This window comes from Melopsittacus undulatus, chromosome 3 (genome assembly GCF_012275295.1).
Source record: "Melopsittacus undulatus isolate bMelUnd1 chromosome 3, bMelUnd1.mat.Z, whole genome shotgun sequence".
In the NCBI taxonomy this organism is placed as follows: domain Eukaryota; kingdom Metazoa; phylum Chordata; class Aves; order Psittaciformes; family Psittaculidae; genus Melopsittacus; species Melopsittacus undulatus.
Genome location: NC_047529.1, coordinates 13,725,460 through 13,747,704, shown reverse-complemented (window position 1 = coordinate 13,747,704; position 22,245 = coordinate 13,725,460). Strand labels below are relative to the sequence as shown.

The 22,245-nt window shown below is 49.1% G+C and overlaps 1 protein-coding gene across 1 annotated transcript in view; it reads left to right on the top strand.

The window, feature by feature from the left end:
- Window positions 1-22,245, top strand: part of OTOF (otoferlin) — a 96,099-nt gene that overhangs the window by 24,423 nt on the left and 49,431 nt on the right. The window contains exons 4-8 of the mRNA XM_031046596.2: window positions 5,893-5,992; window positions 10,898-11,109; window positions 14,412-14,498; window positions 19,692-19,724; window positions 21,693-21,728. Of these exons, the coding sequence (XP_030902456.2) occupies window positions 5,893-5,992; window positions 10,898-11,109; window positions 14,412-14,498; window positions 19,692-19,724; window positions 21,693-21,728 (468 nt within the window). The remainder of the gene's footprint in view (window positions 1-5,892; window positions 5,993-10,897; window positions 11,110-14,411; window positions 14,499-19,691; window positions 19,725-21,692; window positions 21,729-22,245) is intronic.

The following is a 22,245-nucleotide window of genomic DNA, read 5'->3' as shown; positions in this document are numbered from 1 at the left end:
TTAGAAAGAAGTGGGTCTTTAGAAGTCTCATTAAGATTTTCTAGCATCAGCTTCCATGGAAGGTAAAGATAAAAGCACAGGGTGTGCTTGGTTATGACCTGAGAGGACTGATATCCCCAGGGGTAGGAAGCTGGAAAAGTAGAAGTTTCCATACCATGTCAGAGGTGCAGGTTAATCAGACAAGATGTCTACAAAGGTATCAGCTCAGCCTTTCTGTGAGTAATACCATGTCACACAACTTGTCCCATTCTGCAGGCAAGGCTGGCATGTGAAAAAGAGCTGGAACACTGAGCCCCAGGGAGGAGGGAAGCTGCAGAGGCAGAGCTGTGCAGAGTCCAGACTGCACAGAGGGAGCTGACAGTCATCTTGGTTCACCAAGAGCAAGAGTAAATGAGCAGGGGATAAGGCAGCTGGGATGGCTGGCTCACCACAAGGTGGACATGACCAGCAAATGATGATCACAGAAGGACCTTAAAGCTCATCCAGTTCCAATCCCTGCCACCAGCAGGGACACCTTCCACTAGACCAGGTTCCTCCAAGCCCCATTCAGCCTGGCCCTGAACACTGCCAGTGATGGGGCAGCCACAGCTCCTCTGGGCACCCTGTGCCAGGGCCTCAGCACCCTCATAGGGAACAACTTCTGCCTAAGAGCTCATCTCAGTCTTCCCTCTGTCAGGTTAAAGCCATTGCCCCTTTTCCTGTCCCTACAGGCCCTTGTCAAAAGCCCCTCTCCAGCTTTCTTGTTGGCCCCTTTAGGCACTGGAAGCTGCTCTGAGGTCTCCCTGGAGCCTTCTCATCTCCAGGCTGAACAAGCCCAGCTCTCTCAGCCTGTCTCCATAGCAGAGCTGCTCCAGCCCTTGGAGCATCTTCATGTCCTCCTCTGGACTCACTCCAACATCTCTACATCCACTGCAGTACTGATAAATGCACACTGTTACCTCTTGTGGCTCACTCCGTGAGTGCCTCTGAGCTTGGACGAAAATGAAGAGCCTCTTTCACCGTCTGGCCAAATTGCAGCTTCATCTGTAATCATTTGACTCTTTAAGTTAAAGCTTCCTAAATCACTTCCCTCCTAATTACCCCTTTGCACCAAGCCTTTGTGATACACAAGTCAGAGCCTATACTCCCAAGTGTACGCAATTATTACCAGTTTGTTATCATTTGGATAACGGAGTGAAATGTAGGACACCGCAGCTGTTCCAGCTCAACAGCCTCCAGATAGCAAAAGTTGCTTTAGTGAATTAACATTTTTTTCCTCAAACTCTTGCAAAAATTCTCATTAAATACAAATGCATTTTCTTTTCACCCTGGAAGACAAGTAGAATAGCACGAGTGCCAGTCAGCCCTGTCAGGGAACTAATTTGGGATAAGATTTCTTGATAAAGAGGCAATTTTGGGGTATAGTCAGACTTTTGCACTGTGTTTGACTTATTGTCACGCAATATTTTGATTAAGAGATGAAAAGTTCAGTGAAAACTTGACAAAGCAGTTGCTGGAGCTGTTATGCCTGTGAGCAATGCTTGGGAGTGACTGCAGGCAGGGATCCATCATCCAGGATGCTGGCAAACAGCGCAGCCCTGCGGGATCAGACCTTATCATGCATTTCCTCAGCCTGAAAAGAAAATGTGTCTAGTTACAGAGCCCACTGCTTCAGAAAGGAACTGGAAAGATGGGATTGATTAGAGAGGAGCAGCTGGAGTTATAGAACCGTAGAATGGTTTGGGTTGGAAAGGTCCTTAAGATCATCTAGTTCCAATCCCTCTTGCCATGGGCAGGAACACCTCACACTAGACCATGCCACCAAGGCTCTGTCCAACTTGGCTTTGAACACTCCCATGAATGGAGCATTTACCACTTTGCGCAACCCATTGCAATGCCTCACCACCCTCATAGTAAAGAACTTCTTCCTTAGATCTAACCTGAATGTCCCCTATTTAAGTTTTAAACCGTTACCTCTTGTCCTATCACTACAGTCCCTAATGAATAGTCCCTCACCAGCATCCCTGTAGGCCCCCTTCAGGTACTGGAAGGCTGCTATGAGGTCTTCACGCAGCCTTCTCTTCTCCAGGCTGAAGAGCCCCAACTTTCTCAGCCTGTCTATACAGGATCTTAGCAGATCTGCCTACCCTGTAGTCATCGTCATCTCTGTTTGGCTTATTGGTAAGGAAAGGAAGATACGGCCTGATCATGGACCAAGAAGCAGGAATTTTGTGGCCATCACTTTGACAAATCACTGACAAATCCACAGGGTTCACCACCTCAGCAGATTTTAGTTGAGTAGGGCTGAGCCATGTGGTCATCTGAGCCCCCTTGACAACCCGAAAGATCAGCATCTCCCACGATACCTTCTTTGGGCAGCCTGGGCATTGGTCGTGTCCCTCTGCTGCCTGTTTTGCACTGCAGAAGCTCATTAATTCAGGGCAGACTGTGCACTGGGCAGGCATTTAGAAGAGCTGCTCTCCCTCCCAGCTGGAGACTGTGACCCCCAGCTGTCCCCATGGACCAGGAGCCCCAGATCTCCTCTGCCCTCCTTGCAAGTCCCAGGATGGGCAAGGCAGTGCTCAGTGTGTATTCTGGGCTGTAGCCTGGGTGCAGGAGTTTGGAGATGCTCCTGTGGTTTGAGGGGTATAATCAGATCCTTCAGTGTTTGCAGCTCTTAGTGCCAGTGGGTGGGAAGGTGCTGTGACAGGTGGATGCATGGAGATGCAGTGGCTATTCCCTGCCTGCCCTATGTCCCCCCATGGTTAGATATTATTTAATTCCATTAGATTACAATCCTAATTTCAACTCTGTATCTTTGATTTGGGCCTGACAAATTTCTCCATCTATCCTAGTACCCAACACAGACATCACCAGGGTCTTTTTCTGTCCCAAGCAGCCATCCGGGTTGGCAGTGGCCATATGGGGAAGCTCTCCTCTCCAAAACTCTGGGGCTGCCCTGCTCCTGCCCCTGCACCCCTACAATGGATAGGGGTTGGTGTATTGGCCTGGCCAAGCCTGGCAGGCAGCATCCCAGCATAGATGGGTGAGGGACAGTGCCCAGGCTTAATTTTAAGCTAATTTAAATGGAGCCAACAACTCCATGTGGTTCAGGAGCAGGAGACCACCTCTCCCTTAGGTTTTCAAGTGCAGATTGGATCCTTCCTTGGGCAGCTGAGCCTCCATTTCAATCTCCCAGGCTCTTGCAAGCCTGGCAATGGGTTGAAATCAGCGGTACCCCATGTTTTCCCCATGCTACCTTGCAAGGCGTATCTGGAAATGGGGACCAAACCAGGACAGAAATGCTGTGATTTCTCTTTTGTCACTTCCTAGGATCTGATGATGTATGAATGGATGGATGGAGATGCCACCCCCTGCCAGAAGCTCATCTAGGCTGCAGGAGCAGAACTTGCTCAGGGAGCAAACATCATCCAAGGGCTGAGCTGGCAGGGAAGGGGGACAGGACTTCATGGGCTGGAGAATGCTCTTAGCAAACCAGATGCAACCCTCAACCTCAGAGCCCTTGCTCAGACAGAGTGGGACTTCAGCCCTGGCCATGCCTGGCAAGGTTCACTGTCACCCCCAGCCACATCATGGGGTATGCAGCAGTCCCAGGCTACCCTGATCCAAGGCTTTGAGCAAGCTCTAATCCCCAAATCAGCCAAGCTGGGTTTGAAACAAGAGAGGTACCTACAGTCTGATAAAATTACGAGTGACCCAGAAAAACTCCCTCTCTTTCCATCAGCAGAAATGCCAGGGAAGGGAGCAGGGCACTTGATGAATTATGAAACACTTGGAAATGAAAGGCTGTGTAGACAAGTCCTGAATATTTCATTCCCTCTTGCTTGGCTCTTGCCTGCCAGGGGCAGTGCGTTGGGAGGGGTCTGAGGAAGGAGTGTGTTATCCCGAGCCTAACACAGATCCATCTTCCTGATAATTTACATACTGGCAGATGAGCTGGCCCGAGGTCTGTGGGCTGAGCTGGGGAGTGCAGAAGCACACAAGTCAGGCTGAAAGGGCTGCAAAGTCGTGTTAGGAGCATGATAGAAGGGCCTGCATCTCACCGTCTGCACAGGAGAAAATGCCTACATCGATACACTCTGATCCCCAAGCATGCAGGTGTGTGCACAAAGGGGCACAGAGACCTGTGCAAAGAAAGACTGTTTGGGGTGGGGAAATTAAAAGCAGAGGACTGGCAGAGGCAGGACCCAGCACATCAATGCCCAAAGTCAGTGCAGACCCCAGGGAACAGAGCAAGGCTGGGCAAACCCTACTCTTCCATTTCAGAGGGTTCTTCAAAACCTAAGGGGATGTCTTGAGAGGTGGGAAAAATAATCCCCTTCCTCAGACTGACCTAGGGCACATCTGCTGACCCTGCTTTTACCTTGAGTCTCCAGGCTGTGATACAGGCATAGCATTGGGTGCTTGGGTTATACAGGGGCAGAGTCAGAGGAACCTCAATATCCCACCACCCATCACAGGGAGCTCTTGTCTCCCACTCTAAAATCACATCTTGATAAATCAGCATCTCGGTAAGCGATGCCTTAAGGTTTGCAAGGAAGTAGTTTAATCAGCAGCAGCTTTCTCGCTGTCCCGTCAGCAGAGCACTGCAGGCATATTCCTGGTGTGCCATGCAATACCTTCACTGTCATCTGGGATCATGGCACTGGAGATGCTTTGCAAGGCAGATGGGGTAAGGCATATTCAGCATTTCAGGGCTTCTTCCATGTCAGGAGTCACTTGTTGATTTATAGCTGGGTCTTCTCAGGCGATGGTCCCTCTGGTGCCACAGCAGAACATGAAGAACATAAAGCTACAGCTCCTTGACAAGCCATGAGCTGGCAAATAAGTAATGACTTTTATTAGAGGTGCCAGGCCTCTCTACTCCCTGTGGTGTCTATTTGGACCTGTAATTTAACAAACGTGGCTGCTTTCAGCATGTACAGTGCTGCACACCCTGGCTGCAAGAGCAGCAGCAAACCCAGGCAAGAGCCACTAAGAGAAATTAGATGCCTTCATCCTGCTCATCCTGGGGGAGATTACACCGTGATCAGATGCTCAGGGGAGAAATGGCCATGGTGGTTGGAAGGTGTTATACCCCCTCAGCATCCATCTCAGCCCATGGAGGGTGTCAGCACATGCAGGTCTGGTGGGACAAATGTGAGCCTTTCTCACCTGTTCCTCTGTAGGATCAGGCAGGCTGCTCAGTGCAGCTGTGGGTTGGAGAAACCAGCTCTTTTCCACTGAAGAGAAGGTGGGAATGCTCCACTGTCAGAGCAATAGCATCCAGCACAGGTGTGGGAGCAGCCTGGGAAGGAGGAAATAATGAGTTAAATCATCACTTGATGCCTCCTGTAAATAGAACAGGCACATCCATTGTGCTTCAGGGATGTCCTGCCCCAGGATAACTCCTCCTTTGAGGGTGATATGGGGCCAGGCATGTTGTTCTGGGATGTCCCCATGGCATGTCCTGTGCTGAAAATGTCCTGGTGAAGATGGGTGGGGGACAGTGCCCTGGTTCTTGTCATGTTCTGTTCATGAGTGCAGACATAGCTGCAGATATTCAGGATGGAAAAGGCCAGTTTGGGTTCCTTTAGTTGAATCGCAGTAATACAAGACTGATGGTTCCCAAAGACTCCTCTTCTTATACCAACAGTGTTCCATTGAAACGGTTTCCTTCTTTGCTTCTCCTTTGCTCACCATCTCCACACAGCTGGGGTCACTGGCTCAGCTGCCGGAGTCCTTGGCCATCCTCTGGTCTTCCATGTCACTTCTACCTCCTCTTAAGGCAAATGGGAAGCAAAACCATTCTCATATGCTTGAGCAACTTGGCCATCAAAGTGCTTTCCCATTAAAAACAGAATCTGGGTGCTCAGCACAGCTTGCCTGACTTTTCTCTTCTTTGCTCCATAGGCTCATTGGCACTTTCCAGATGGTTCTGCAAAAGGTGGTGGAAGAAGGGCAGGTAGAGGTCACGGATACGCTCATAGATGACAATAATTCAGCCATTCAGGTAGGTCAAGAGGAGTAAGCAGCTGGTGTTGCCCCTCAGACTTGATCTGTGTGCCCATATTTTTGCTGACTGTGGAAAGAGAGAAATCTGTGTTATGCTCCTGAAATCCCAAATCTTCAGCCTGTCCTTCACCCTATTACTTTTGGTCTGAAGGAATAAGGCAGCCAGGACTGTGCTGAGGGTGCACAGTGAAAGCTCTATTTGTCTCTGACCTCAACACTGCTTCTTTTCTGCCCCTTGTAGGCTATGAGACATACCTTTTGCAGCTGCTCATCTGAAGTCCCATTCTTTATAACCCCCTGGGGAAAATCAGGATAAGAAATGCGAGCTGGTGTGTGTCTGCACCCCTCATCCTGAGTCCTTGATGACCAGGCAAAGGCAAAGCAGCTCCTGTGTGAGTCTGTGCATTCCCATCTGCATTCCCATAACACATCTCATGGGAAATGTTTCCCATGGAGTTTTATAACACGCTTGGAAATACAGCTACTTATGATCTTCTTGAGTATCAAAACCCCGGTGTTTTAATTAAGAAATAAAGTCTCAACCTCCCCCCTTTTCCTTTATAAGCTGCTTCCTAGACTCAGCATAAAGAAAAAGTTCAATTGCTTGTGACCCTCTGTGCTAACAACAAGCAATTAGCAATGAAAAGATGAGTGGTTTCATTAGGAGCAGACAGGAGGTGACTTCTCCTGTGGGATTAGAGGGAATGAAACCAATAAAAGTACAAGACACTGTTCTGGGGAGGAAGAAGAAATGAAAGGGGTGCAGACCTGGGATGCAGCAATAATACCAGCAAAAATAGCTCCTGCTGTTCTCTTGGTTTATCAGGTGGAGGAGTTACCTGACTAAAGTCCATGGGATCCTCCAAAGGAAGAAAGTCCCATATTTTTAATACCCTTCAGTGTCACAAGGGGGAGAGATGAAAATCAGTGCAAAAAAAAATAAGTGAAAAATTAAATACATTCAACTTCTTGATGTCAAAAATGTTGTAGTTTTTTAGACTGAGCTAACGTAAGACTGAGGAGGTGCCTGCAGTGCCTGGTGCCTTGCTGTTTGGCTGTGTTATAGCCACATAGCAGGTCAAAGCAAATGGTCTGCTACCCTTCATCTCTACATAAGCCATGTGCTTCTTAACTTAGAAGGACCAGGAGGAGAAATGACCTTCCCAGCCCACACCTGGTGTGCTGGATCTGTGCTCATCACCTCTCCTTTGAGGATCTCCTGTCTACATCTCCCCTATGTCATGGCAGCTTTGCTGGAGTTGTTTTAGTTGGTATCTACAGAGTGCTCTGGAAAACATAAATACTGTCTATTGCCTGTTGCTGCAAAATCAGAGCAGTTTGGGCAAGGCAGATTTTACAGGACCACAGATCTCCTTTGGATAAGACAAAATATCCTCCCATGTCCTTCACAGCACAAGCCGCATGGATGCTCATGCACAAATCCTGCGTTTCCTGAGCTAGCTGCAAGAGGGAATACCTTATCTCTCTATTTCCCCTGCATTTAGTGTGAGGTGTCCCTGCCCATGACAGGGGGGTTGGAACTGGATGATCTTAAGGTCCTTTCCAACCCTAACTATTCTATGATTCTATGATCCTATGATTTCTGGGACATCGTCTTAGCCCCAGGCCACACCTGTTCAAACTGGAGCTAGGACATGAGGGTGTACACTTGTGTTTTGGGCTTCCATCAGGATTCCAGATCTCTTCTCCCATGTAGTAACCATTGCAACAACAGAGGCACAGAGGCAACTGAACTTCTGCTGCCAGCCTTTGCTTCAGCAAGAGAATCAATTTGCACTGAGGGAGCCTGAAGAAGAGGTAATCCAGAGGGCAACACCTGGGACATTTTGTATAGACAAGTTTTAGTGGAAACATAAATCTGGAAAAGCTCCTGATGGGCAGCAGAGATGGCCCCTGTGGAGAGGTAACCCAGTTTCTCCCAGCCTTGAAAGATTCTATTAGTAGGCATAGGAGTGGACCACAGCCAGTGAGGGCTGCTGCAGGAGGAGAGAGGGACTGAAAGACATATGGAGGAGGCAGAGGTACGGAAAGCCACTGCCCGTCCGCTGAGATGGGATAACTGGATGTCAGCACTCCTCCTCCTTTGAGATACAAAGAAAAAGGTTTTGGTTGGAAGAACATGTTACTTGCATTGAGCAAGCTTAAAGAAAAATCATGTGCAAGGGTTGCAAAAATTACCCCCAGAAGTAGGAAAATTGCGAAATCACAGAATGGTTTGAGCTGGAAGGGACCTTATGATCATCCAGTTCCAACCTCCTGCCATGAGCAGGGACACCTCACACTAAACCATGTCACCCAAGGCTTCATCCAACCTGGTCTTGAACACTGCCAGGGATGGAGCATTCACTACCTCCCTGGGCAACCCATTCCAGTGCCTCACCACCCTAACAGTAAAGAATTTCTTCCTTAGATCCAATCTAAACCTCTGCTGTTTAAGTTTCAACCCGCTACCCCTTGTCCTATCACTACAGTCCCTAATGAAGAGTCCCTCTCCAGCATCCCTATAGGCTCCCTTCAGATACTGGAAGGCTGCTATGAGGTCTCCACGCAGCCTTCTCTTCAACATCACTGAGTTGCCTTAGCAAACAAATTATAGGAGCCAGGAATTGTAAAGCCAGAAGGGATATTAAGATCGTGGCCTCCTGCAAGAGAGGCTCTGGGATGTCTCAGAATTCATTATTATTATCTCAAGTAGTGGACAAAAAAAAACCCTGGACAAATGAAAATGATTTCTGAATGCCGGTGGCAGAGCAATCCAGCAGCTTTCATTGTAGCATTCTGCTTGTTAGTTTTCTTTACTATTAAATTTGTACTTTTGGTTCCAGCATGAATTTCCCTTCCCTTCAGCTTACACCGACGAATTCCCCTTTAAACCAGTTATGATTTTATTCGGCCCAATCCAGAGTCTTTCTGTTTATTAGCTACAATTTTTCATTTCTTTTAAAGGGTTTTTAAACCTTTAAAGGTTGGACCAGATGATCTTTGAAGTTCCCTTCCAACCTGGTATTCTATAAGATATAGTTTAAAAATGAGATAAATGAGATGAGATAAATGAGACGAAAACATAGTTCAAAAAAGAGATTTCAAGAGTATCTGTTTCACAACAGTATTGAGGGGGGTTGAAAATGTGAGAAATTAATATTTCAACCTGGATCTTTGTCTCTCCTTTGCATTTGCTTTTATAAACAATCTGAAACAGGTTGGTGACGTCAACACAGCGTGGCAAATCACTTTGGCTGACTCAAAATCGTATTTTGCCATAGAAAGATTAAAATCAGTCAAAACCTTCCACAAAGCTCCGTTTCCAGCTGGGTTGGAGTCACCCTTTAGCTGTCATTTGCTAAACACACAGAATCATTCCAGGCCATATCTAGTATTTTCCAACCTCTCCTCATCTCTTTGACTAGCTGCAGCTGGAGCAAGTCAGGGTGCTGAACCTCCTCTTAAGCATAAAGATGAAAAAAGGGAGATTTTGCAATAAACTTTCCTGCTCCCGGTTTGTTAGCATTTTGGTTTTGTCCTCCTGTCTAAAATCAATTGCCTCTGCATCAAATATAAATTATAATTTTTCCATAGAAGCTGGAGGTGGAGAATGGGCTTTGATTTTGCTTTGATCTTTATAGCAGCTGTTTGCATTTCAAAATAGATATGTTTTTAGGAGAGATTTTTGGGGCTGATTTGTCCAAAGCTGTGGATTTAGAATTACATTGGACATCAGGGCAAAGGTAGTGCCAGCAGCCTTTTGCATCAAGATGAACTCTCACATATTTGATGGCATTTTAAATCCAGAGAAAGATTTTACATAAAAGCAGTTTCCAGACATAACTTTATCTCCTGTAATCAAATGCAAAGGATAGACCAAGGAAGAATGGCTATAAATTGACAGAGGGGAGATTGAGATGAGCTCTTAGGCAGAAGTTGTTCCCTGTGAGGGTGCTGAGGCCCTGGCACAGGTTGCCCAGAGAAGCTGTGGCTGCCCCATCCCTGGCAGTGTTCAAGGCCAGGTTGGATGGTGCTTGGAGCAGCCTGGTCTAGTGGAAGGTGTCTCTGCCTGTGGCAGGGGGTTGGGACTGGATGAGCTTTAAGGTCCCTTCCAACCCAAACCTTTCTATGGTTCTATGACTCTATGACTGTGGGGGACAGATGTTCAAGAGCTCCAGGCCTGAATCTGCTGCTGCAACTTGAATCTGTCTTCAGTGTGTAAGTGGGGAATGATCACATAGAAGAGGGATAGGACCTTACTCTTACTTGGTGCACACAGAAGAGGCTTGAGATAAAGCTTGGACGGACCCAGTGCCAGATCTCTTTCCATCCTTCTCCCAACTGGTCTGCTCATGGCCAGGCTGGGAGACCCCCTCCCCAGACCAGGACTGATCTAATCCTGCCCAAGGACAGGGTCAGGCAGGAGCAAGGCGTCATGCATCTGTGGGGTTTGTCAGCCAAGCACTTAACAGCAAGGCACAAATTCTTAACAAGGTGATGCACCACAGAGGAAATACACCAGCACAAGATGGCTTCATCTGCTCATGGTGCTTTCAGATGCTTGAGCAGTTTGTCTGCTGTTCGGGGCTTTTTATGTCTCTCACATATAATGAACCAGCACCCAGGTCTGAGATGCACCAGCAGATCCAAATGGATCAGATGTCTGAGCAGGATGCAGGCTGCAGCACCGTGCCTGACGTGGGTCAAACCACCTTCTGAAGGCAAAGACCTGCCTTCCCACTGTTTCATGCCCTAGGAAAGAAGACTCTCTGGGGTCAGTAAGGCTCAGATTTGAAGCCAGCTGATGCAAAAACTCTTCCTGCCTTTCTGATTTTGCAGGACTTTCCATCATCCTTGTGCTGCCTATGAGCACTGATTGTGTCTTCCTTGTGCGTTGCAGACCAGCATCTCCATCGAGATCAGGTACCAGGCTCTGGATGGGACAGTGGGTACATGGAATGACAAGGAGTTCCTGGAGACCCCCAGTGTCCACTCAGAGGGGGATGGCAGGTACCCCTTAGAGACAGACAGCCTCCTCTCCAGCCACCGGCAAGGCCTGGACATCTCTCCGGGAAAATCCAACCAGCAGTCTGCAGAGAGGAGCTTCAGGAGGTAAAGTAATGCTCAGCACTTGGAGATGTGTGATGGCAGTGGGGCTGGGGAGGGCTTGGCTTGTCATGAATGGGCAACATTGCCCAAGTGCTCCTCTGAGATGCATCACATCTCCTGGCCGTCAGAAGACCCAGCTCAAGGTGAGGATGGGCTCCAAGTGTCCACTCTCCAGTGCCTGCAGTCCCTGGTGCTCCACCATGCCTGCCTAGCACAGGGCTGAGTCTTCCAGCAAGTACTGAGGTTTGTAGCATGTGGCAGATGCTGGAGGGCAAATGTAATTAAGTACAGCTTTGGAGAGGATTAAAGGTCTGGCTGTTGGTCACAGCTCATAGTGGATGGGATTAGAGCCATGCATGTGGTGTAGACCCACATGTGCAGATGTGTGGGGTCTTGCATCTTGATGGAGCTCATGGTGCCCTCCAGACTGAGCTCCCTTCAGGGCAAGAGGAGGAGGTGAAGCTGCAGCCAGGGGTTGGGGGGAGGACAGCATGTCAGTCACAAAACAGCACCAGTGTGGGTGCTTCTGGGGTGGAAAGTGACAGTGACAATGTCTGTGCATACCCCATGGCAAGGCAGGTGACACAGCAGAGGCTGGAGGAAAAAGCAGGGATGCTGTGGCATGGGGTGAGCCTATCTTGCAGCATTAACCCTTCAACAGGCAAGCACTTAGCTTCTCAAAGACATTGTCAAAGCTTTTTCCATGGCAATCTGTTGGGATCTCAATACCTCACCAGGCTTAAATGATGTCACTTACCGAAGGCAATGCCAGCTTGGATTATCTGAGGGACTCTTCACCCTGCAATGGCAGGTGAGGGCACCTCCACTTCTTCTAAGGGATATTGTTGCTATCTTTCCATTTATTTAAGGGTCTTTAACATCACCCTTGTGTATTTCTAAGCTCATGGGACCTGTCACTGGATAAAACCAAGCCCAGGGTCTGTATCCTTCCTTTTCTCAACACAAAGCTGCTGTAACAAGTTGCAAACCCAGCCTGGTGATTGGGATGGGTAGAGAGGGCTCAGGGCCAGTGATGCTGCAGCTGGCTATCCATTGGGATGAAGTGCAAGCTAGGACAAGTTCTGCCATGAGCTGTGGTTTACGGATGCTCAAGGATCAGCACTTGCTGGGAGGAACAGCCCCTTCTTACCAACTTGCATGCAGCCACAAGGTCAAGGCATGGATGGGCACTGAGGCCCCAGAGATGCTGGGCCAGATTCAGCCCAACACATCACAGGTGCTTTGAATCCTGTGCTCAAATCCTCATCCAGCGTGTCAGCAACAGGGAAGTTTTGCAAGTGTGAAACCATTTGTGTCTAAATATATGGGATCCATGGGCTGCTAAGGCAGATTTTCAGGCAACCTTACACACTTTATATAGTTGTGTTGCCCATAGTAGTGACTTTGTCAGTCTCAGCTCCAGGACCTCTTGGACACATTGGCTCTTTCAGCTGGAAGAGTGGAGACATCAAAGTTCTGAACCTGCTAAAGTCTTGTGGAAAGAGATAAGCTGGTAGATGTAGTGGGACAGGCAAGGAGTGCAGGCAGTACAGGCAGAGCTGGGGTCTCAAGTCACCCACCACTCTCCTGGGACCAGCATAGTCCTTGTATGATGGCTACAACCCATGTCTGAGGGCTTCAGCTCAACTGCTTGCATGGTGCTGGGGGGTCAAAGGTGGACAGCCCTTGTGCTTCCAAATGCACACAGGAGCCCAGCCTGCAGGTATGAATCCAAACATATCACCGAGAATCAGCGGCTTTTTAATAGCATTTACATCCCAGGTGCTGCTGCAGCAATATGTCACTCCCACCCCGGGTTTCTGCAATAGCGTGCTTCGCTAGGGCTTGCTTTTTGCCTGGATTTAGCATCTTATTGGCCATATAAGAGCAAACTTTCTTTTTCCCTGGGGTGTGAGACTGAGGGGAGCTATCTCCAATCGCTCGCATCACTCCTCTGCAGCCAATTAACTGTGTGAATTGGGCTGAAACCTGTGAATTTTCAAGCAAATTGAAAGCTCAGCTTCGTTTCCCAGCTCAGCGAACCGTGATGCTGCTGAACAGGGAAGATGCTGAAGGATTTTTAAAGGCTGGTGGCAGGGCAGCGTAGTGCAGGTGGGGTGGATTCCAGTCTGTCCGTCAGCCCTATGTGCTGGGAGACCAGCATCCTGCCTGTGCCACAAGATGCAGTAATGCTGCGTGGCTGATGCATTGCCTGCAGCAGATACCTGCAGGCAGTTGGATGGATTGAGGCTCTGTATTGGTTTCCCAGGGACTGTACCATAGGTCTATGATGACCAGCTCAGCTGGAAGCTGAGCACAGCCACATTTCACCTGACAGAGCAGTTTTTAGATGTGTGGTTTGCTGAGCATCACTGCCCCGGTGTGCAGAGCTGCATCGTGGCTGAAGGCTGCTGAGCTGTGCTGGTGGCATGCAGACAGTGCTGAGCAGAAGGGCTTCTGGAGGTTGGTTTGTACACGGCTGGTGATGAATTCTTCCTGTTGGAGAGATGAAGTAAATGCAGTAGTTTATGAACAGGGAGCAGGGACAAGTAGAGGTGAAAATATCCTAACTGTGGCATCTGCTCAAACCTACTGTGGCAATGATCCTTGCACTGCATTTTCCCCCACCAAGGCCAGCACCTCTTAGCAGATGGGAGAGCAGTACTTGGTGTTCACAGTTTGGTGAAAGTCACCGAATCCTAGAATCACAGAATGTTTGGGGTTGAAAGGGGCTATAGAGATCACCCAGTTCCAACCCCCTGCCATGGGCAGCGACACCTTCCATTAGACCAGGTTGCTCCAAGCCCCGTCCAGCCTGGCCTTGAACACTGCCAGGGATGGGGCAGCCACAGCTTCTCTGGGCACCCTGTGCCAGGGCCTCAGCACCCTCACAGGGAACAACTTCTGCCTAAGAGCTCATCTAAACCTTCCCTTTGTCAGCTGGAGTAACCTGGTCTAGTAGCAAGTGTCCCTGCCCTTAGCAGGGGCTTAGGACTAGGTGGTCCCTTCCAACCCAAACCACTTTGTGATTTGATGTTTCCATGAAGTCTGTGTGTGGACAATTGCACTATAACTGGTTTCAGCTGCTGCTTTTGTACCAAGGAGCTTCCCCATCTCCTCTGGACTGGAGTCTTGTACCACAGCAGGTCATTCTGAGCACAAGCAGGTCTCAACCTTGGCTGTGTTGCTGCCCTTCATTGACCTCTGCCAACCCCAAGGACCATGGTCATTAATGTCACCACCACTACTGTTAGGAACAGTAAGGAGAGAAAAGCCTGATGTTTCCTGTGTCACCACCCTCACAGGATGGAAGAGGATGAGATGTATTACCACAGTGAAGATGAACTTCTGGGAGAGGGGGATACCCTTAGCCAGGGATCCCTCAACACGAGGTAGGGAGCCAGTCAGCACCCATTTGTGCTGGTGGCAGTGTGGTTTGCAGTGCTGTGCTGCTCCTGACTTGTCCCTATGGATGTCCCACAAGCATTGCTCCTGGATTCCTATTTCTTGGTGGGGAGCAGTGATGGAGAAGGTGGAAATGTATCTTTGGAAAGGATGCTCCAGAGAGGTGCTGGGATCCAGAATGGAGAAAAGGCCTTGGGGTGAGGCTGCATCTGGGGTACTACCTCCTTGTTGGGACCCTCTTCCTTCTCCAGGTCCCACCACACATCAGGCACAGCTGTCCTCAGAACCAGAGATCAGCCATGTCCGGTGCATGGGGAAGAGCTCCTTGTGATGTGCATGACAGTCTGATTTCCGTGTGCAGTGGCTTCTCTTGCAGTGTGGTGCTGTGAGTTGTTCCTCACCGTGTGCCAGAGAGTCTGGGGAGGAGCTGCAAGAGAGAAGTTCAGGTAAAACCAGGGACCAACCCAGTGCCTCTGAGAGAGGCTCAGACAAAGGAATGAGCTTTCTGGGGGTCCCTCCTGAACTCATGTGGCTCCAGTGATGGCAGAAAGCAGATGAGGGTGGTTCTTCCTACACATGGCTCTTCTGAGGAGCTCATTTCTTGTAGCAGCTCCCCATACAGCCTGTCACCAAGTCCCTCAAGCTTCTGTAGCATGAAGATATTGACTCTCTGTCATGGGAATTTATGGCCATATCAGTGCTAACAAACACCTCTGTCAAGTCTCATTAACTTGACAGGCCAAGCACTGTATGGCCATAACCTTAGCAAATTATTAGGAGAGTCTCAGAGAAAGTTTTGGTTACCTAGCACTGACCCAGGCATTACCCAGGCAGACTCAGGAGGTACCACAGCCCTGGGACAGTCCCAAAGGGCAGATTAGGGATTGCCCATCCAGACCCTTGTATTTGGTTGAGAAGCATTAGCATGGGTGTGATGCTGACAGACAGCTCATTTTCAAAGGCAGGTAGCATTCCCTGGAACTTTTGATGTTGCAGCATAGAAGTACATGGCCATACCACATGCCCAGTGAGCAGGGTACTTCAGAAGATGTCTCTGCCTGCACAGGCACCAGGCTATAGATGCATCTGGGATGTTTGGGTGCCTGGAGATGAAGCAAAAGTGCTCTCACAAGGATGTTGGATTACTGGGTGTCCCCCAAAATCTCAAATGCCACTCAGGCCAAGCCCAGATGTAGGAGCTGTCACTCCATCCATTGGATGATGCATGGCTGTGCAACATCTTCAGCTTTCCGTGGGTACCACTTCTCAGTGTGGGGACTGAGATGGGCCATCCTGCTGTGCCACACATACATCTGGGCCTGGCCAAACCAGGGAAACCAAGTTCAAAGCCAAGTCTAGCTCCTGCCTTGCCTTTGAGGGTTGGGTCAGATTCAGAATGAATTGCTCTTCAGCACAGGACAGCCAAAACTGTGTTCATGCCAAGTACTGTGTCCAGCTCTGGGGCCCCCAACATAAGAAGGACGTGTACCTGTAGAGGAGAGAGGTACCCACGGCAAGGGGTTGAAACCAGATGAGCTTTAAGGTCCCTTCCAACCCAAACCATCCTGTGATTCAATGAATCTATGAAAACAAGTTTCTGCAGGGTGGCAGTGAGATGTGTTGTAGGGGTAAGGGAGAGAAGCTCCAGGTCTGACTGGGAGGGAAGTCAGCTCCCTGCCTGGAGATGCTTAAGTACAAGCTGGATGCACATGCGAGGAACAGCTTGGGCCAGGCTGTTACCCCCTGGGGAAAAAGTTGGACTTGAAATCTTCTTGGCAGCCCCTTTGCCTGTAGCTCTGTGTGTCTTCACAGTCTGTTTCCATCCCCTGTGTCCCCCTGGGGGGGGGGGGTTGAATCCAAATGAAGGCAGTGGGAGGATCTCCCTGGATTCCCAGAGGCCTTCTGTCAGTGTCATCTCCATCACAAAGCTGTTTACCTCCTCCCCTGCTTCATCAGGGACACTGTTTTGTTATTCAGCTCATTCCCTTTCCTGAAGGGAGGCAGAAGGGAAGAAAGAAACAGACCTTGAAATGGGAAAAGCAACAGCAACAACAAGGAATGTATAAATAGCACTGGGTTAGCCAAGCACTTCTCAGACATTTCCCTGCAGCCTAATAGAGGTGCCAGCCATGCTGGCAAGACAAGTGTTGGAAACCTGTGCCACCAGTGGGGATTATATCAGAGTTATTTGGAGCCAGGCTCAGCCCCTGTTCTCTCAGGAGAAGAAACATACCTTGGAGAGAAATACCATATTTGCTCTCCTAACTCCTCTGTGCCCAGAGGAGCTACTTCTGTTCATAGAATACATTTGCACAAGGTGAATTCTCCTGTTTTCTGGACAAAATACTGGGTGAGGGAATGAGACAGTTTTGTTTGCCAGTGTGTGCTTTACCTGAAAACATAAAGCCCTGAGAGCCCTGTGCTGATGTGTACTGTGCAGGAGCCAGCCTGCCTTCAAAGTAGGAACAGGTCATTAAGGGATGGACATTTGCTCCCCACAGAGTCCCAGCAGGATTCCTGGCAAGGAAACACAGATGCAAAGCTCTTTTTTGCTATTTTTCCACCATGACAAGGAAAAGTACCCAAAGGGCCCCAGCTCCCTGCTAATGATTCAAGCAGAGAGAAGTAGCACACTGAGAAATAAGGCTTCAGTCAATAGACCTGCGGGAAGCAGTCTGTGGGAGGCTTACTAGAAATACTCTTCTTAAAACACCCCTGTGCTTCAGGCTGGGAGAGCTGGGCTTGCTCAGCCTGGAGGAGGCATTTAATTTTTGCTGCCCAAATGAAAAATCACGGAATCACAGAATCCCAGGTGGGAAGGGACCTCAAGGATCATCTGCTCCAACCTTTCTTGGCAAAGCATGACCTAGACCAAATGGATCAGAAGCCTGTCCTGACAGATCTGGACTTGGGAGCAGGCAGAGGAGCAGGTGAGGGAAGAACAAGAGAAGGTGGGTTAACATGACACGGCCCAGATGTCACATAAAGATCATGGTCCAAGCCAGTCTGCAGTTATAGAATCACAGAATGATTTGTGTTGTAAGCGACCTTAAAGCTCGTCCATTTCAACCCCCAGCCAGGGATGGGGCAGGCACAGCTTCTCTGAGCAGCCTGTGCCAGGGCTCCACTGCCCCCAGTGTAAAACATTTCTTCCTTATATTTAGTCTGGATTCCCCCTCTTTTAAAGACCATCAACCCTTGTCCTGTCACTACAGGTCCTGCTAAAAAGTCTGTCCCCACACATAGGGACCTGGTTTCACTCCCATCTTTGCAAATGACTTTTTCTATCATCTGAGGAGTCTTCCTTCCTTGCTCTGCCTTTCTTTCACTCCACTCCCAACTCTAGGGCCCACTGTTCTCCTTTTCCTCCTGGTCAGTCAGCTGGGAGTCAGATACAGATGTCCCCAGTATGGGTCAGCCCAGAGATCATGCAGCTTTGGCAGGTCTCCTAGCAGAGGTAAAGCCCTCTCTAGCGCCAGGAGAACCAGCATGGTCTGGGGTGGCTCTACCACCTTCCCATGGAGCAGAGCATTGCCCCAGCCTGCAAATTCATCAGAGTTTTTGGGGATCATGCTCTAGGGCTTCACCTCACACTGCCAGTACCAGGGGAGACAGATCCATCTGCGTCAGCAAAGGTTCCATGCACTGCATTTGATCCAGCTCCTGCAGAGCTACATCAATATCTCTGCACCAGGTTCCCACCATGCAGGTGACTGGGCTTCAGTGCTACCAGCAGAAAAAAGCCTTACCAAAGCTAAAACCCAGCAGTTCTGACTGCTCACCCTTCCCCACATTGGCTGCCTCAATGTTTCATACACGGATTTTGAGTGGCTGGGCAAGCTGGCAGCCAGTTGGAGACAAGAAGCCAGTACGTGTGAGGAGGAGAAAAGCCATTAGCATCCCAGCTGAAAAAGCCTCCAGCAAGATGGTCTCACACATGAAAATGTGCTAAAGAGACATGGTTGGGGAGAAACAGCCTTAACTGCAGATACACCATGCTGGGCTCTGGCTCCTAACCTTCAGGAGCAATCTGGTCTCTGTGAATGCAGCTCAGCATGCAGGAGCATCTCCGAAAGCAGGCTGTGTGCTGGGAACACAAGGACTCAGGACAAAAAGACTTACTTTCCTTTTATTTTTAGTTTCTTATACCTATTAGGGCATCCTCCTTGGCTAGTGCTGGATCCTGGATAATCCCTTGCTGTGACTCAAGGCATCTTCATCTTCTCTCCCACCTTTGCTGGGTGTCTCTATGTGTGTTGACCCTCATGTGTCTGCATTCCCACAGACACAAACATCTCTGCTTGATGCTAAGCATGGGACTGTTGTCACTGATGTAAACAGGACCCCTGTGCTTTCTTGAAGCAGCTGAGAGCAATCCTGCAGCTTGCCAAGCACAAAGCATGATGTGTAGGAGCTCTACCCTATTGTTCAGCACCTACAAGCTCCGCTCTAGACAGGGAGGGAGCTCCAACAGAGCTGGAAGCAGAAATGCCTTGTACCAGTGCTGCTAAAACCACCTGAGCTTTGTTCTTAGGCCCCTTGGAGTAGTGCTTGTGTCCCCTTGAAGGTGCTGTGCAAGTGTTTGCAGGATGGGACCTGAGCTTTCAAGCTGTGATAGTTGTCTGTGTCATATTGGCCATGTGTTTCTTCTGGGCAGGGAGCTGGTGGGTTTTAGGATAGCTAACAATGCAATGAGCCAGCATGGCATGACATCAGGACTTCCCAAGGGGAAAGCTTATCACCTGCCAGGCACAAGGCACAGGGCACAGCATTGACCCACCACAGCTGTTTCCAGCCTAAGCATCTTTTCTCTTTGAGCAAATTCAGAACAAGCAGAAGGGAAGAGGGGAAGAAGGAGGTTGGGGTGGAGAGGACCAGGTTCCTTCCACCCTTGCATGGAGCTTGACCAGCCAAATAGGCACAGAAAACCAGTCTGGGTTGTGCACAGACCCTTCAGGCACAATAGGCAGTGGTGTGGGTGGCAGAGGGAGGGTCAGCTCAGTGCAAAGCTATTGTGGATTTACAGACATGCATGGAGTGGTTTGCTGTGTTGGTGTGTTCTGAAGTTCTTCCTGTGCTGAAGCAAATAACCTTGGTTTTTACAACACTGACACAATGGAAGAGCCCTCTGTCTTCATATCTCAGTGGGATTTTTTTCTCTCTCTCTGTAAATGCCCTAGCCTTGGAGACGATGCAGAAGAGCACCACTCTAGGTAAATACCCACACCAGCCCTGCTCAGATCGTGGCCCTGAAATGCTGCAGTGCTGAGACACGTTCTAAGTCTTGATCTTCAGAGAATGCTCCCTTAAATCCAGCTTAAATGTCAAAACTTGGAGGCCCAGATTTGTTAAATCCAAATTTAGCCGGAGCTCACAGACTAATAGCCTGCTCACCCTATGCAGAATCCATTAGATGAAGCAGGCCAGGATATAGGCAGTAGCACCTTCCCATCTGTTAAGATCAGTATTATGGTCCCTGGCACAGCTTTGGCTCAGCTTATGACTGGGATAGTTTATGATAGCACAAGAACATATCTATGATATGATAGACCAGGGATTACACCCAACAAGTAGGCTGGATGCAGTTTTGGGAGGGAAGGAATTTCACCTATACAGAGACAAGCCATGTCATGGTGAAAGAATGAGCATGGGTCCATTTATTTACCAATATAGGCTTATCCTTAGGTTCCCTCTGAGGCCAGTAAGGACAGAAGGGCACTTCTAGAGCAGGTACTTCTCTGGACTGCCAAAATTTGGATGGGGCAGGGCTGTGTATGTCACGGTTCCCGATCAACTTGAAACCGAGATCCCAGGAAGCATCACCTGATAGCTGTTGACCTTGAAATATTCATGGACAGGACAGAGCTCTGCAGCCGAAAGCAATCTGGTCATGGTGAATTATTGATGGTGTCTTTTCTTGTGAGTACCCAGTGGATACCAGACATGGCTGATGGCAATCGACCCTCTGTTGGCCACTAATTACCCCCGTGGGTCACTTGCCCCAAAGCTGGGGTCATTGCCAAGCACTGGAGTTGAACTTGGTGATGAAAACACCCATGACAGAAGTTTGGGAGAGGCAAGGCCCCTGCTTCCGTCAGGCCTGGGCACCTTGCTGGTCAGCCTATGCTGGTCAATGGTGCAAATACGTTTGCGAGGCACTATTGCTGCTCAGCTTTCCAGAGCTGCTGTGTGGCTATGGAGAGATAGAAACTAAAGAGTGTTGTGAGGTGCATCCCAGCACCATCCTGCATGGCCCTATGAAGCTCAGCAAGGCTCTTGTTATGATCCCAATCCTCCTAGGTTGCCCTTACAGTCAAAGGAGAGAGGAATCTCCTAAAGAATGCTTACCCACATAGGGTCTAACTCAGCCTTTGGTTGTGGTGGAAGAGCAACATGTACAGCTCTTAACCTCTGTGACTAAGTAGAGAAGGAGGAGCTCAAATTGCTAACTCAGGTTAACACTTGGGCACAGATCTTAGGGATGTCACACATCAGACCAGTGCCTGCCATCAGCACAACTAGGCAAGTCTTGGGGTCCTTTTCATACTGAGCAAAGAAAATGGAAAAGATCTCCCAGAGACTATCAGTCCCTGTCAAGAGTGCCCCATCCTTTCTGTAGCCCCTCTAATGTACTACTAAATTGCTGGGGGGGGGGGGGGGGGGGGGGGAAATGCATCCTGAGGACCCTAAAAAAGCAGGAGAAGGGCTTTGAAAAGCTGTTCAAAGCAATGGACTGGGTGCTGCTATGTGTCCAAAAGCAGAGCCTCTAGCAGCTTGAGAAGCTGTTAGCATCTCTAATCTGGGTGGCCTCAAACTGATCTAGGAGATCTCCAGATCTAGCAGGAGCAATGGATGATCCTGGCTGTGCCAGGATGGTGACAGCTTCTGTGCCATGTGCCAGAAGTGCAGATCCTGTCACCAGCCATACCTTTCCTGGGGACAGTGTGAGTGGAGCACAATAGGCTGGGTGCGCACAGCTGCAGTTACCACCCATCAGCTGTCTTGGAGCACCCCATAGTGAGGGGCTGTGGCTCAGACAAACCACTAGCCCTCCTCAGAAAGGATGTGCCTGCACTCACCAGGTCAATGTTTCCCTTGCTGCTGGTGGGCTGCTTCAAGAAGCCTGACACCGTTGTTTTGATTTGTTTTGTTTTTCTCTTTCTCTTTGGTGCCTCACTCAGGATTAAGTTTAACGATGGATACAAGTCAGTAGCAAGGTACCAAGATGTCATGAATGATGGGATCTGGGCTTTTCTGGGGAGGTGGCTCTTTATCCCAGGCCATCCCAGTCACCCCACATCCCCCACATATGTGACTTTCCAGGCATAAATATGACCAGAATTTGGGATACAGGATGCTTTAAGCTCCAAATCTTGATTAATCCAAATTAATTCCCAAATCTTAAACCAGGAGAGCAGGGTATGTGGTCCAGGCAGGCCTGGGTGAAGCCAATGCTTCATGCATCTCTATCACAGCACTTCTCTGCAAGTGCAGGACAGCACGCAGTGAGTGTTCTGAAGCTGTAGCTGAAGCCTGCAAGGGAGGAAGAGCTGTACAGTAGCATAGAAGCCTTGTGCTCCAGGAGCTTTCTGTGGTACCTCAGCCACACCTGCAAGCTTCCTCCATGTCACATTACAAAGGAGAAGCAGGTCCTCTGGTCCCTCTGAAGCTATATCCTGTATAAGATGATGATGATAATGTTCACCCCATCTCTAGGGCTAGTAAACTTCTAAA